Here is a 17,040-nt window from a genome sequence, read left to right on the forward strand (position 1 = left end):
ATTCAGGTTGAACATATAAAAATATTAGAAAAACCTAATTATTCAAAACTTCAAACTCAGTTGATCCAGAGGAAGGTGAAAAAAAATGTTTTAAACCATGGCCAATGGAAAAAAAACCTTCCAGATCTCAAGGAAAATAGATATTCTTTAGATCAACAGGCTGTGGTGTCACTTGAAACTTAATTTGAGTTAATAAGATCTTTCCCACTGAACTTGCTGTGACTTCTTCCTCAGGGAAGTAAATTCCACATTTAAAAAGCTCTAAACGTATTTTCCTTCACCGGCAAAGAAAGTGACGCCTTGTCTTTTGCAATAACCCTTTGCAGCTATTTTATTACATGGAACATTTATATATTGATACTTAGGGATAATAATTCCTCTTACATGCCTGTTTTTAAGAGAGATGGTCAGTTCAGTAAATCATTCCTTTAAGCTGAGCTCCTCCTACAATATCCTTTTTGTGAACTGGTGTCAAAAAGTGGACTTCATCCAGTTTCCCTCCTTGTAGTATGATAAACCACTTCTTTTATTACAAGAAAGTGGTGTATTCTTGCTTTAAAAATTGCAGCCCATAATGCATGTCCCTGCTGCATTAAAATAACCTTACCTGTCTGATCTAAATTTTTTATTTCACTCGCCTGTCCTTGCACTGTTATGCTGTCACCTTCTCCTGATCTTCTTCCTGGAGTCAGGTCTTCATCCATCTTGATTAGCCATAACTCTTGCACATGTCCATAGGAGTTCATTCAGTCCCAGTAATCCTGGGGGGTGCCAGGATATCCAGCACATCCACAGCATTTCTTCTCATCGGAAGACAGCAAACAGGCAGGTGTTAGGAGATGATTATCTGGCCACCGATAACGTGCAGTATGCCACCACAGTCCAGCGTGCCATGTTTATTTCCTTCCGACATTGCTGCTTACGGCAGCAACAGAGATCATTCTGCAGCATCCCCAGTTTCCCTTTATCTGTGAATGGTCTCTTGGCATTCTCTGCTCTGAGACTGGGTGCAGCTAAGGGGATTTAGAGTATATGCTGCAGCCAATAAGTGCATTGGTTCCTGACTTGATCTTGTTATGCCATTGGCTACTGGTCCTTTAAAACTTCTCAGCTCCCTGTTGTAGCATTTAGCTTGTCTAATCTGCTGATGGTGTGATTTGCTGTTTGACTACCAGTTGCCGATTCGAAAACAACTGCTTGTTTCCTGGACCTGAGATTGTTGCTGCCTGGACCAACCTTTGCTTATGATCCTACTCTGCTTATCTTAAACCCTTGATACCTTGCTTGGCAGACTGATGCCTGTGAAAGACCCTTGGCTCTGTTTTTGGACTTGCCTCTGCTGGATCCTCCTGTACTGAGTAACTGTGGAACATCTGGCAACTGATCTTGGACTTTCTGACTACCATTGTGTTCCGGCTTGGTTGGCTCCTTGTCTTTCTCCCCAGGCACCCACGTTTGCCCCCCAAAATTTCAGTGTGCAACAGTCTGCTGAGCCAGAACAACAAGCCTCCCAAGGCTGAACGGGGGCTTACTTTAGATGAAGGGTGGAATCAGATTGGGGGATTAGCGCCTGGTGAGTACTGATGCTAGACCAGAGTGTTACAGCAGGAAAGTATGTTTTATTGCACAAGAGACATCTCCTGTCCCTTTGTGCAATACAAACCCACCCGCTTCCTGAAAACTAATATATAGTAAACTATTTAATCTCATACAAATTTCATATATGAGCATTGGAACATTTTCTGTAGGTACTTGGTTCATCCATAAAGTCTAAACAAAATCTGTTAGTTGACTTTTGCTGTGTATTTTTTTTTTTTCATTTATTTGTAGAACCATGATTTCAGAAATGACTAAAAACCTGGTAATATAATCCGTTATTGAAAGCTTTTGCTGGTTTAGAAAGATGGCATCAATATGTTTGTTTAAAAAAGTTATTGTACCTGTTAGGGTCAGTGAGGACAATATAATACATTTGTGTATTGTTGTACCAAGTCTAGTATGATATGTGTCATAGCTTTTCACAGATGTCTTCATGATAATATTTCAAGCTACACAGCTGCTGATATGGGTAGGAAAAGAAATGTCTGGAGGAAGAGTAATGTAAAGAAAAGAATTGTAAAGCATCCAAAGAAAAGTTGATATTATCTTTTGTTTTTATCATTAACGTGATATATAATCTAGCAGAACACACACTTGTGCACAGTAGTTCTTTACAGTAAGATTTCTCTGTAATAACACAGTTCTTCTGCTGATTTCCTACAGTGTTTGCGGTTTTAGACAGCTGTGTTAGGTGCCAAGAGAATTGATTGCTTTGTTTTCATGGTAATATATCTTTGCAAAATATTCTGAGTTTTCATGATGTACACTGATATTACAATGCTAATCAAAAAAGAAGACGCTGTAAGTTTTATTGTCATAGAATACTAAATCAAAGTAGATTTATTTTTTCAACTGCTGAACAACAGAAAAAGACTATCATGTCAAAATGAAAACAGAAATTATTTATAGTGAAAAAAGCAAAAACTAATTTTAATTTTCTGTTATTTTGTGCAAAAGCTGCCCGCAGGGAAATGCACCAGAACAAGCCAGTTCAGACAATCTGAAGTTTAGGTCTTAAAGTTCTTCCTGGGCTTTTTAATGCACTTTTAGATCAGCAAAAAAAGAATTTCCCAGACTTCTGTATCTGCCCTACCCAAGTGTACCTTCCAGAAAACATGTTTAGGATTTTCAGACCACCCAAACTGGCAGCTGTGAACACATGTGTTTGCAGATTTTTCTGCTTGTACATAAAACCTTAGGATATTAGCCCTTTATCTTCAGCTACTGACCAGGTGTAATGCAGGGACAAAGACACCGGTAACTTACAATTTCCAAAACTGTAGCAGATGCATTCCTATTAGAGACTTGTACAGTGGCCACAATATGCAGCCCAGTCAATATTTTGATCACCTATTTTATGAGAAACTTTAAATGATTTTCTTATTGTGAATATTTGGATATTTGCATTGGGACACTACATCCTTAGAGTTGAGAGAGGCTAAGACTAGATACAATCATTATATTTACACCTTATTGAACACCAAATGCACCCAGATGCATCATAGAGTTTCTGTGATATAGTGAAGCATTCCTCAACCTTTGAAATAACTTTGAGCTCTTTAGGGAAGCCCTACTATAATTTCTATATCCACAGCTCCCAGTATATTAGTGTGATGGTCAATAAGAATGCCTTTCATTGCTGGGCAGTGAAAAGAATGTCACCTTTATACCCTTACACTTTTTAGCCAAAGAGATCATGGGTGTCCATTAAAATGACTGGAGAGCCACAAATTATTTTTTGCTCAAGGAACCCTTTGCAACCTCTAAGATTTCAGGTAATCCTAGTGAAATGGCGTAATTGTGTTGAGTATCAAACATCATTTTTTATGATTTGCAAATTAAACACCAAACAAAAACTCCTTCTTTTAGGCAGGTGCCATTTAAGTCACTCAGCCTCCTTTCATTAGCAGCATAGAATCAGTGAAAAGTGATCCATATATATTTATTTAACCATATTTGTAAAGTATTTGAACAAGTTTTAGGACATTAAACACAATGATGCTTTAGAGGTTGTTTCTAATAGCATGCAAATTTTAGAATGTGGTATTTTATCACTGCGCTTGGGACACTAAACCTGTTTTTCTCCGTATTGGATTGTGCAAGTAAATTATGAGACTTCATGTTTTAATTCTAACTAAAAGTGCAAGCTATGGGAGGGAGATCTGTATGTTACTTAACAGAGGGCTAGATACAAAAATATTCCATTAGACCACAACGTTCCTTTGACTGGGATATTTCAGTGCCATTTGAAGAATTTTCCTCCAAGGGAGTTAATCAAAGTCCTGTTTCACAATTTGATGAAAATTAATCTTGTGCTAAGCAGCATTAATCCTAGTTCAAATATAGAATAAACAAAATGTTTCCTTCCTGTCCTTGCCTGGGAAAACCACTCTAAAAAGCTAATCTGGATTAGCAAAGATGGGGAAACCCCTTTTAACGGCATTATGCTTGAAAGCATTTTTACCTAAATGTTAGGACTGATAACGCTTGGCTTTAGAGTAAAAAACATACTTTCGCATGTTTCAATTTCAACACAGCCTGATATAACATAGTGCTAACATGCAATATTATTCTTCATGTTACATGCATTTATTCTAAGTAATGTGTAACATTAATACTTACAGGTGTTAGTTAACTTTCTAAGGAAACTAAGAATTCCCTTTGAAAATGCCTCCTTTCTCTCCCTTTTTCTCTGGTATTCTAAATATTCCATAATAACTTGTATCTATTTGCCGGACTAAAATGCTGTACAGGAAATGACCAAGTCATGTAAATCTTGGTAAAGTTCGAGTTTTAGAACTCAACTCAACTCAAATCAAGTTTGTATATAACCTGTTTTATGCAACTCAACTCCTGGACTACAGCCTCTCACTACTGAGGAGGGGGGCTTCAAACATGCTTCCTCTTGCCTCCAGCATCTTTAAATGATATTATTCTCCCACTATGGTGGATTCTCCCACTAGGAAGATGTTGAACATTGGATGCCTAGGTAAGGTCTCTTAACAAGAGTTCAAGGACCAATAATATTAATAAAACGTCATGTTTTTTTTTTCGGTTGCCTTATTAATTATAGGTAAGGTTGAAATGGTTACTGAACCTCATTTATAGAAGAATGTATATATTCACACAGCTATAAGGTCGAAATCGGCCCAATATAAACACAAAAATACTCTTTGGATTAAAGTGACTGCTAACCATCAGTTAATACAGGGCAGTATGGTGGCTCAGTGGTTATCACTCTGGCAAAGGCAGCGCTAGGTGTCAGGTTCGAATCTCGGCCAAGGCACGATCTGCATGGAGTTTGTATGTATTTCTTGTGTTTGCATGGGTTTTCTCTGGGTAGTATGGTTGCCTCCCACATTCCAAGAGCATGCAGTTAATTGGCTTCCCCTCTAGAATCGTGGTAATGACATATGACTATAATAGGGACTTTAGATTCTGAGCCCCTTTGAGGGACAGCTAGTGACATGACTATGGACTTTGACCAGCTCTGCGTAATGTGTAGGCGCTACATAAATATTGGATAATAATAATACTGACATTTACTTTTTCAGATGGTGTAATACTGACTCATGTCTACCACCAAAATACAAATATTAATATTACAACCCAGTTCCTAACCCCCCCCCCCCCCCCACCCCCATTCCATCATTAGTCCTTTACTAGGAAAACCACTGTTTTTCTAGTGAATTTACTTCAGTTTAGTTTTATAAGAATAGTGGTAGTCTCAGATTTTCTTGCTAAGGCTTTCTTCTCTCACGCTCTGCTTTTTTATTATATAGGTACATCTAGTTTTCAGTAAAATTTGCTATAACAAAAAAAACCTACCTTATTCCTGCAGGCCTGGAAGTTTTCTCCCTGCCAGTGAGGGCAATCAGATTTGGCTCATGGTACATTGTGCCAGTCCTCATCTATTTGCATGATGCGTTTTTAACTGTGGGATTTATTTCAGATTTCCAGTTTTTGGTTACTAATGATTTTGCTATCATCAATATAAAATTGTCAATGTGCGCATTTTTTTTCACATGTGCAATAACTAAGACAGGTTTAGATGAGTAAAATGATGTACTTTACTTTTCATACATAGAGTACAACTTGTGTGCCTAGAGAAAAACTTTATATAAATTGAAATTTAAACCTCTAGCTCAAGCTGCTTCAGTACACAGCGGCATGTTTATTGCTATTACTCTGATAGCAGGGTCCTGCAGCAAAGTAATTTGTGAAGTGAGTGAGATTGTACTAAACTGCTATCAATCAGATTTTTTGATTTTCAGTTGCAAATAGAAATGGAAATAATGACCTTTTTAATGTGGATTTCGATTGTCCAGAGGCTCAATAATTTTGCTGTAGGGCTGTGTCATTTATTGTTAAACTTTTGTTAGCCTTTGTTGATTTCCCCATTATAACATGTCTCCAGTGCCACATTTTTATTTTCAATCTGGATATCTGTTGAGTATGTTATTCTGTCCCAAGCAGGTGGTGTATTCACAAGAGATGTGATGCGTTTTTGGATGTCTGCTGTAAAATATCCTCTGAAGAATTCCATGTAGACATTAAGTATGCAATAACAAAGAAAATACAATATTTTAGCAGATGTGCAGCTTGTTGTATTACCTCTATTTTCTTTATTATATCCTTCACATTAAGCAACTTGTGAACTAGTAGTAGCCTCAGAGCATGCCCCACCTTGGTGCCTGTCATTGCCTTTATTAGCTATAAAACACTAAAAAATGTTTCCAAAGTTTAAATGAGTAACGTGATGTACTTTACTTTTCATACATACCGTACAACTTGTGTGCCTTTACCTGAAAGTTTCCAACATGTCAAATCTGTCCACAACCAGACCATATATATTTGGCCTTGTATAATCGGTTGGCTGCTGAATTCCCTTCAGATTTGCATGAGATCTGGTTGTGTTATGGAAGTAGAAATTTGATCAGAAGTGCACAGTAGCCCTAAGTTTATTGACACTCAAAGGGCTCTATGGGTAGTCCTCAGGTTAAGGACATCCGACATAGGGACGACTCCTAGATACAAACGGGGCTTCCATGATGGAAGCTGGGGAGGGGGCAATTGCATGACATGCCAAAGAAGTCTTTTGCTAAACACAGCTGAGATTGTGGTTGATCTTAGGGGGGTGAGCTCTTTCTGCAGCCTCTTGTAACTCTTTAATGACCAAGACAAAATCTGCAGTTGTTTCTTTTTGCATATTAAAGCACAACTTGCTCCAGAAGGTAATGAATGTCTAGGCTTGATAAAGTTTTTTTTCTTTTTTCTTTTTTGCTTTGTTTGTGGTTAACTCACAGTGGATTTTATACAGTAACTGACACCAGCCAAACATCTGTCCTAATTGCATTTATTAAAAAAAAAAAATGTACCTGTTCCGACTTACATACACAACCTAAGAACAAACCTACAGTCCCTATCTCGTATGTAACACGGCAACTACTTGTATTTATAAAACAGGGAATCTGACATTCCATCAAGAATTCCCTGGTGGGAATTGGTTACTGCCATTGAAACACATGGACCTGAAAGATTCCCACAACAGAATGTCAGGTGGATTCTCCGTTTTAGAATTAAAGCCCAAAGTGATCCTTTTGCCAATTTCCATTTGGGATAATGTAGATCCTTGTGAATAGGAGAACTGTCCTGCTGTTCATATTACTTTAAAGAAAAATATCTGATTTTGGTATCTGATTGAAAACTAATACTTCAGGAGTATTGATCGCCTGTGTCCCCCAATGGTTGATCCTGCTGACACTCCACTCACTTTGCCTTTTAGAGCCACTTGGAAGTTTGTTCTGGATGGTATGAAGTAGATGTCTACCCCACCACCCCTATGGTTACAGATCGTTGTGTGCATGTATTTACCAACTAGTCATGTAATGTAATTTAGAAATATGGTGTGACTGAGGGACAGTTAGTGACATGACTGTGGACTTTGTACACCGCTGTGTAGTATGTCTGCACTATAAAAATACTGTGTAATAAAAATAATAATAGTTCTCTTTGAAAAGAAAGCTTTTGCAAGTGGCTGCCAGACCTGTTCCTGAGTAGTTTCATGGATTTGTCAGCTTTTTCTGTCTATCACCATCTGCAATGTACTAGTGGGCATATTACACATCCTCCTTTGAATATTGCACACAAGGGTTTCTCTTTAAGTATTTTTTTTTATTCACTGTGTTTTACAAGGAGATGAATACCTTCCCTTTTTAGCTGTGTAACTATTTGAATGTTCTTTTTTTAAACTGAAATTTACTGTGGAATGTCTGAAATTTAAACCTAGTGAAAGAATAATGATTCTCAGTATTGTGAAGTCTCTTTTGTTTCAAACTCGCCGTCTTTCAGGCAAAATTCCAGTTGCAGAGAAATGAATCATAGTTCTGCTGCAGATCTATTGTACACAATATTAACATCTTCAACTAAAAAAATCTCAGGCAAGGATTTCAAGCACACATCCCATTGTACCCCAATCCTTATTTAATTATCTTCTCAAGTCTTCAGTGAGAACATCCATGACTCTAGGGGGGTATGGTATAGGGATTAGGTGCTGGTGATGTTCTTCTATTGAAATCAGAAAGGATCTGCATTGGGAAAGCTCTCAGTATATTACTTTGAACTAAAAATACTGAAAGAAAAAATGATTTGTTACAACTTTTCGTCTTCTGTTAAACCAAACTTTGCATTGCATCTGTTTCTGGCAGTTTCTTAGAGAAGGAAACTCTGAACTGAAAAATATTTTTTTTAAAGACGTGAGTGGTTAATATTGGTCATTGTGTCCTGGGTTAGTAATGTGTGTCCAGCCACCAAAGTATTAGAAACCTGTTACTAGATATGACATCTATACTGCTTCTTCATACTTCATTGGTCAGTAGATATAGGCATGTTTTGTTTTCTGATTAAAAAAAAAAACTGATCCTAATGTATTTATTCGTCCACAGTATATAAGTGTTAGTCAATAGGGACCCCAGTGAATGTTAAGAGTTTTCTTTCTTTGAGTGTCCTTCCAAAAAGCTTTGTATACAGCAGAGAAGGGTTCTATTTTGCCATCTGCAACCCTCTAGGGAGATTTCTCTTAACTTTGTGCTCCAAAGATATACCAGGAAATCTCTCTTAACATTTAAAAAAAATCATCCCGTACAGTTGTCTTCTTTGGAAAAGCTGTTCCTGTTGGAGGATTCTCCCCCCTCTATTGCTTTGACAACTCAAAATGTTGTGTTTCCTCTCACTTTGTTTTATTGACCATGGTAATCAGTACCTTTACTGGGAGTTGGTTAGGCCCTTTTACAGAAAGGGATGTTATTGGTTTGCAATTAACATTAGATTTGGGGTCTGATTTAATAAAGTTCTTCAAGACTGAAGAAGATAGTTTATCATGAAAGCACCTAGGTGATCCAGCAAACCTGGAATGGATTTAGTCCAGGATTGAAAACATTTGCCAATGAATTTTTTAAAAAACTTTTCCAGTTTTCTACTTTGGTTAGAAAAGGAATACAAAGTCTACATGCTACAATACAAAATGCACTCCAATATGTGATCTGATCCTGTTAGACTGGATTCACACTGTTGCATTGTTGTAACACTGGAAAATTAAATCTTTTCGCCTTAGTGCATTGTTGTTCCAATCGTTCTACTATGCAAACATCATGCAGCTAATTCAAATTATCAGTCTTTAAGCAATGCACAATAAAGTGCCACAACACTGAGAACGCCACTTTATAGAGTTTTTGAGTTATTTTATTTATTATACAATGTGAACAATGAATATACTAATAATATAGGTAGTGCAAAGAGATCTGCTGGTACATAGAACACATAGTCAGATATGCAATATTAATAAAGCCAACAGTATTTCTAAGTGTATTAGCTCTGATCATTGGACTAATAAACCGACCTAATAAAGATGGGATATAAATTGCTTCCAGTCACGTGCAATGATACAGTATATGCAGATTACAATAACAGCACACATTACCCTAAGTAGTTTCCTAAAAGGAGAAAGGATTGTCTGGACAGGCTTTCCTCCTCCTGTGTCACTCTTTATATATGTGGTTTATATTATTGCAAACTTTTGTTTAGTCACGAATAAAAAAAAAAAACATTTTATCTTAGACTGGTATTAACATGATGACAATGTCCCAGGCACTTCCTCTTGATACACAGAGGGAAATCTTCCTGATTTCTGGTTGTGTGGCACTTTAGCACCATCTTGTGTGAGCTGATAATGTTGTCATTTAGCTCAAGTCATGTACATACAGCTTCTGGCACAAGCACACTAACAGCCAAAATCAAAGTACAAAAGTAGACTTAAACCTCACTGACCGAATACATACACAGCAAGCTGTGATCTTAGAATATTGAACACAAAAAAAAATCACAATTGCACAATTGTAGGTTGTACCTTTTATTGGCTAACTAATGATATTTTTATTTGCAAGCCTGTGAAAAAATACTGCTGCAGGTATAAAGCGCTTTATTTAATGTCCTAAAGGTGCGTACACACTTCCAATTTTTATCGTTCAAAACGAACGACGAAAACGACGGGCAAAAATCGTTCGTAAAAAAAGTAACCAACGACGCCGACGAACGAGGAAAGTCGTTGGAAACGAACGGCCAGACCGGCGGATCGGATTGGACGACGATCGTTGAACATCGTTCGTGTGTACGGTCGTTCGTTGATCGTCCATGATCTGAGCATGCGTAATGAACGAACGTTCGTTCACTTTCCTGTCGTGCACATAGTTCCTCTATCGCTTAAACGATCGTATCTATTGTGTGTACAATATCTACGAACGATCGTGTCGTTATCTCTATGTGCAGGATCGGTGCTATACGATCGTTCGTAGATATCATGCAGGATCATTCGTCTTCGTTTTCCAACGATAATAATTGGAAGTGTGTACGTAGCTTAAGTCACAGGAGCTTTACCTCTTTTACTGAGTGAATTAATCTTTATAAAGTTGAAATACACATCTCTAAGTGAAGAGTCTAAACTCCATTATTAATATTATTATTATTATTAATAATAATAAATAGAATTTATATAGCGCCAACATATTACGCAGAGCTGTACATTAAATAAGGGTTGAAAATGACAGACAGATACAGACAGTGACACAGGAGGAGAGGACCCTGCCCTGAAAAGCTTACAACCTTACAATGAGGTGGGGGAAGTAACACACAAAAGGAGGGGAGATATGTAGTGGTGGGAAGTAGTGGGGGTTTTAGAAGATAGAAGTAGATGGGTAGGGCAAGTTTGAAAAAATGGGTTTTGAGTGCTCTTTTAAATAAGCACCCCACTGTCTCTACTTAACTTTTTCTCAATACATTGTAGATAAAACAACAATAAGATTGAGTCTCCATGATAGCTGGAGTTTTTCAGTGCCAACTTGTTTTTTTATACCTACCTATTAGCTACTATTCCCTGAAATATAAGTAAAATGTCAGTTTTGCATAAACTCTAAATATGTAAGTTGCCTATGTGCGCCTATCATTAGAATGTATAGCCTTTCACAATATAATCTTATAAATGATGTTATATTATATGCCAAGGCAAACTCCCCAGGAAAAGTGTCAACATCCTCATAGGTTGTAAGGAGTTCTTAAGGTCACTACTGTCAGTAAATGTCTCAAGAACAAAAAAACATCTTTCCAGGAGCTCATAGTTCCTGAATCAAAAACCAAAGCACCGCTACGGTACTGATCAAGCATCCAAGACATAGCAGAATGATTAATAGTGGTTCCTGCACTGTCTGATTTTGTACCTTACAGTAATAAAATGAAGCATAAACAATACATAATTGTCAGAGGTAAATCTGCCAAAACAAACAGCAACCAGCATTCAGTGTAAGTAGATCCTCATGCTAACAGATATTTCAAGATATACAATACATTATCATCAAGTTACTCTTGTAAGACTCATTGGACCATCTTGTGTTACTGGGCCCATAGGGCAGCCGTTCTTATCATTTGTCTGTGGCTTGTATTATGGAACTAGGTCAGTAGCTCGAAACCAAACTTTTTTCATACTCAATACATATTTTGGTGAAATCACAAAGTCACATGTCTTTTATTTGTCAGATATATTTTTGGTTTATGATAATAAATCCTATAGCAGACTTTATCATTCAGATTAATAGGTCATTACACTAACAAGCAATACAATGGAACACTCTTCTACTGACCAATATAAGGAGGCATGGCTCCAACTAGTGCGAGGAAAAACGAAAATGGCAACTGCTTAGAACAATAACAATACAATAACTTGCATATAACTTATGGGCCAGATGAGAGGGCTTTTTACACCACAAACAATATATTTACATTCTGGAAAACAACTTGGTGAATACACAAATGTACTTTGTGGTGAAGAAAAAGTAATTTTTAGGTCTAAAAGAACCCCTGCTAAAAATGGGTTTCTCCAGAGTTAAAAAAAAAAAAATGACAACGACTACCGTATGGAGAGAACAAACAAACTTCATGCAAAGAGATACCTTAGAAACAAACACAACTTTTTCAAATAGGTCATTTTAGAACATCTAGACGCTCTAGCTCTTCATCTCCATTGTGAAATTGGAACTGATAATTTACAAATGAAGATGACATGTTTGTTTCTATGTGCTCAGCTTATGGAAAGACAAGGAGAGTGTATTTTTGGTTGGATCAGAAGGTATTTTCTGTACTTGCTAAAAATGTGATTAGCCTAAACAATTAAAAGAAATGCAGCCGCCACATCTGATGACTGAAAAGCTGAAATATATGAATATAGTAATTTAGTAAAGCACATCTGGCAGGGTCAATCTCTGCTCTCGCCAGTTTCTCCTGCTGATCTGTAAAAGCAGTGGAGACTCTTGGAGTGATCCTCTGTCACCAGTATGTGGTTCGGCCATTTTTGCAAACTTTGGGTCCAGATATTTGTGAGGTTTATCTATACCGGAGAATATTAGGTGCCATAGGAAGTATGTGCTGTTTTGTCTATAGACAGAGGATGTTTAATATATTCTGTGAGATTCTAAAACGATCAAATAATCACTTCTCTTGTTCTAAATCTGTAGTCTGTACTCTATCAGGCCAAGTCTATATGAACACTTTGACCATTGTCATAGGTGGCTAAACTTGTATTTAGATTGGGTCACCTACAGCTGAAAGTTAGGAAATCTTACTTGGCAAAACTGGGCAGGTTTAGTAAATGGTGACGCTATTCACAATTGTGTGGATATTCACTCCTCTTATCAGATAATGTGCAGATAAAATAAGTAAACCATTTTATTCCTCATGACAGATAAATAATATCTGTCCTACATGACAGAAGTCTTACTGGCGTTGTACAATTTTAGATAAATATTTGTCACTGAATGCAGTGTATTCACATTGACCTTCACAGCTGTTTAGGGTGGTTCAGTTTATGACAACCATTTGATATATCTTGACATCATTATTCCACATATGCTCTTCCAAATTCTTTTGGCTTCTGTGACGGGAGAAGAAAACCTGTGTGTAAGTGTGAAGAGATGTGCAAATGTGGAGGCAAGTGTGAAAAGATGAACAAATGTGTTTAGAAGTGTGTGTAAATGCAATACAGGTTGTGCACTGAATTCCTTAAACATTCATTCTGTAAATGCATGCTACCAATATTAATGGTTTTAGCTGTTTTCTGTTGGTAAGTTTGCACTATGTAGTCTTTTCCAACCCGTATCCTATGAATTCCTCAAACTCCAAGGCAGACTCGCCTACAGTATACTTGTTGGGTATCATATAATTGTTCCAAATTATTTGCAGCTGCTGGCAGGTGCAGGAGCAATCCTGTCTATACATGAAGACCTGTCCGTCCATGTGTTTCTGGATGCATTGAATTATGGCCCTGCGAAATCCATTCTGGTATGTTTGCTGGAAATTTGCTCAGGAAACAAGTTTGTATGTAATATTCTAATCCTGGTATTCCAATCAAGGACCTGGCAAGAATACATTTTAGAGGTTTCTTTCTTCTTTCATGTTTTTAACCTATAGAAGGTCACGAACATTCAATTGTGTGCCCCAAACTTCTTTATGTGTAGCAGGTCTTTATAGAAAACTACTCCACCTTCTTCTGCCATATGGGCACCTAATGTTACTCTTGCTAGACAACAACATCAGACCTTTAGCCCTTTGACTGAAGAGAACTTAAAGCAGACCTAAACTAAAATCTCCCTTTCGGTTGCCGCAGTGATAGACAGAATAAGAGCGCAGAGCCTCCTGGGATACATTTGTCATGCATCCCAGGTTGCTTCTGGCTGCTTCTTCAGAGCATGCCCGACATCTTCAATGTGAAGTGAGATCAGCATTTTTTTTCCCCCATCTACCGCAGGCTATGTCACCCAATCTCATGCCTGCACAGTGCAAGATTGGGTGACATAGGCAGAAGAAGGTTAAAGAAGATGGCCGCACCCGGCGCTTCCTCCTCGCCAGGACAAAGACGGATTTCAGGACGATGTGAGACAGACAAGCAGCACTTGTTATACTGACAGCACTATGGCAAATAATAAAACCCTAACTAAATGTGGGTGCAGCCTAAACGCCTTTCCCTCTATTGTGAGTCATTTTGTGCAGGGTATGTACAGGACAAATTAATTTCCTTGAATACAAATTGTAATAAAAATTAACTTTTAATAAACGTTTTATGTGCCTGGAGTTTAGTATTACCTACATTAATCTTGCCTCCAGATCTTTATTTATTATTGTATATTTTTTGTTCCTTAGGTAGCTCAAGAGGAGAGGGGATTACTGCCACCACAATCTACCCATTTGAAGGGTTACAGCCAGGGGACCTGTCGTTTCAAGCTGGTGAAAAGATCACAATCGTGACAAAGACTGACTCTCAGTATGACTGGTGGGAGGGCAAATTAAAAGGAGAGCTGGGAATTTTCCCTGCTAATTATGTGATGATCAATTAGCTCTGCACAAGTGATACAGAATGAAGCTTCCAAGACACTGAAAATGTTACAGTTTATAAAATGGTTACAAAAATATTAAATTAAAATATATTTATATGTATGCATATTTAGAGAGATTTAAGAAAGTGTAAATTATATGAAGAGAATAAATGTTTACAAAATTTTAAGTATTTAAATAAATTAAATATATTATTTTTTGGGACCGTGGCCTTAGCATAGCATTGTGAGCACGTTTGTTGGGACCTCCTGCTCCTAAAACCTCTCCCTGGGACGGACTCCAACTCTGTGGTGAGGCCATGCCAGGTTGGAATCTGAGTAGAGTGGAAGAAGTCTCCTGTAATAGTGGCCTGTCGTGTGTGAAAACTTCTCTGCAAGATGGTTCCTTGAACCACGCAAGACTTCTCACCAGTAAGCACTTTGTGTAGTTAGGTGGAACATGTCGAAAGAGGCTGATCAAGTTAAGTAAATTTGTTATGCAGTTTGCTTGGAGTAATATAATATTGAAGATTAGCTTTGTGAGGGGCAGGACATCCTAGCTCACCTGGTGCATAGTCATTCTCTGGTGTGGCCTTTTCCCCTCTTTTTTTTCCCTTACTATTTCATTACCCCCTCCTCTTCCCATTTTCCTCTAACTTGTCCTGTCTTTCTTCATAGGATACTTATAAAAATAAGTAACATTGGTCATAGAAATAAAGGTTAGATATTTCTCAGCGTTGATCAGGGAATTGGGCTGCAATCTGTACAGATATGGAGACTTGGCTTTGTCAGTGAAATCAGGGTACCTGTGGTGGGAGAACAAATAGAAGCAGCCCCATGTATCTCATTTCTCATCCTAGGGGCTTCTCTGTTTCTCCAGGGCCTCACTACTGGATATTTTAGGTTTACCTAATCCCCTCTGTTTTTTTTGTGTAACTCTATAAGAGCTGTGTTTTTTTTCTCACCTATTTGCAACTGGCCCTGGAAAGATGAGGAGGGTCTGAAATATTCTGTGTCATGTTCTGTTTGGTAACTTTGATGTAACGTTTTTGTAATGTTTAAAGGAGTTTTTTCTTTCCTTTAAAATAAAAATATTAAATATATTGTTTTTTTTTTTAACGAAAATTACAAGAATCTATGACAGATTCTAAGTGGCCTGTCATATAAAATCATGAAGTAAATTGTGTTTCTTAATAGTGACAAACCAAGGAGAGTAATCTTAATCAAATCAACTTTCAGTCACATAGAGTGAGGAGAATGATAAGCTAAGGTTTTGATTTACCTCATTAAAGCGTACTCAAACTCAATATGTTTACTTAACATAAAAGGGGTGGACAACACTTTTATATAAAGTAAACATTCTAACTTTTTTTCTGTGCAGTACCCTTTTTTGTTTTAGTTTTCTTTCACGTGTGGCTGGTCTTTTTGAAAAACGACCCCACTTCTTCTGCCATATGAGCACCTAATGTTACTCTTTCTAGACACCAACATCTGGCCTTTAGCCCTTGGACTGACTGAAGAGAAGGTAAAGCAGACCTAAACTAAAATTTCTACCTTACATAAAAAGATAGACAACCATTTTAAATTAGGTAAAAATGACCTTCTTTTTAAGGGAATGGGGTTTAAAACCCTTTCCATTTCTGTCTTGATCACCGCGGCAACCAAGACAGAATGGGAAAGCAAACCTCCCGGGTTACCTACGTCATGCATACCAGGAGGATTTTGGCATTCCCAATAGAAGCCGTTTCTTTATTGGTAGAAAAAAATGCTGATTTTTGCATGTGCAGTGAGATTGTCAATCTTTTTTACCTGATCTCATGCCTGCGCATTGCAAGATCGGGTGATGCGTGAAGAAGAACCTGGATGAAGGGTGAAGAGAGAGGATACTGGGACGAAGTGGGACCCAAATGAAGGAACCTCCCGTAGGATCATTGGATCTGCGGGATCAAAGATGTGTGTTTTTTTATTTTGTATTTAGTCCCGCTTTAAAGATTTTTTTTTTGTCACCTTGAACAGGAAGCAGAAATATACTAATGGGAATTTAAACAACAATAAAAACTTGGAATGGGTTCTACCTCTTCTTCATTCTTTTCCAAAAATTAAGAAAAAAAATAGGACTTTAAATCAATTGAGTCTATTTATAAAACAGTGAATCTGACTTTACTAAACATTCTCTGGTATGAGTGTTAGGCTACATACACATGTCAGATGATTCTTGTCTGATCACTTTAGGATTGGTACCGGACGAGATTCTGACGTGTGTACAGCACTCATCCAACGTTGTTCATGGATCCATTCTGGCAGATCCACGAACGATCGTAATACAAGTGAAGGGGAGAGAACACAGCGGGGTGCTGCTTCATCGCTCTCCCCTCTTCATAGAACAGAACAGTGCTGTATGTACAGCGCTCATTCATTCATCTTTCAGTCTTTTTGTCATTGAGAAGTATTGTGAAAGATCCTTTCAACAACAATTATCGAGTCTGTGTACGCAGCCTTACACGCTCTCCTTATATAAAGCAAGCACCTTTGT

General features: G+C 37.6%; 1 protein-coding gene across 3 annotated transcripts in view; it reads left to right on the plus strand.

Moving 5' to 3' along the window:
- The window catches only part of SH3YL1 (SH3 and SYLF domain containing 1), a 57,441-nt gene extending 41,831 nt beyond the window's left edge, over nt 1-15,610 (plus strand). Inside the window, exons 10-11 of one of the 3 annotated variants that reach the window (XR_011920248.1) lie at nt 13,381-13,479; nt 14,338-14,472. Coding sequence is in view for 2 of the 3 variants with exons in the window: in XM_072407590.1 (XP_072263691.1) it covers nt 14,338-14,531 (194 nt within the window). In the remaining variant the exon portion in view is untranslated. The other 2 variants (XM_072407590.1, XM_072407591.1) reach the window with 2 other exon arrangements.
- The last annotated feature ends 1,430 nt before the right edge of the window (nt 15,611-17,040 follow it).

This window comes from Pyxicephalus adspersus, chromosome 4 (assembly GCF_032062135.1).
Source record: "Pyxicephalus adspersus chromosome 4, UCB_Pads_2.0, whole genome shotgun sequence".
Taxonomy (NCBI): Eukaryota; Metazoa; Chordata; class Amphibia; order Anura; family Pyxicephalidae; genus Pyxicephalus; species Pyxicephalus adspersus.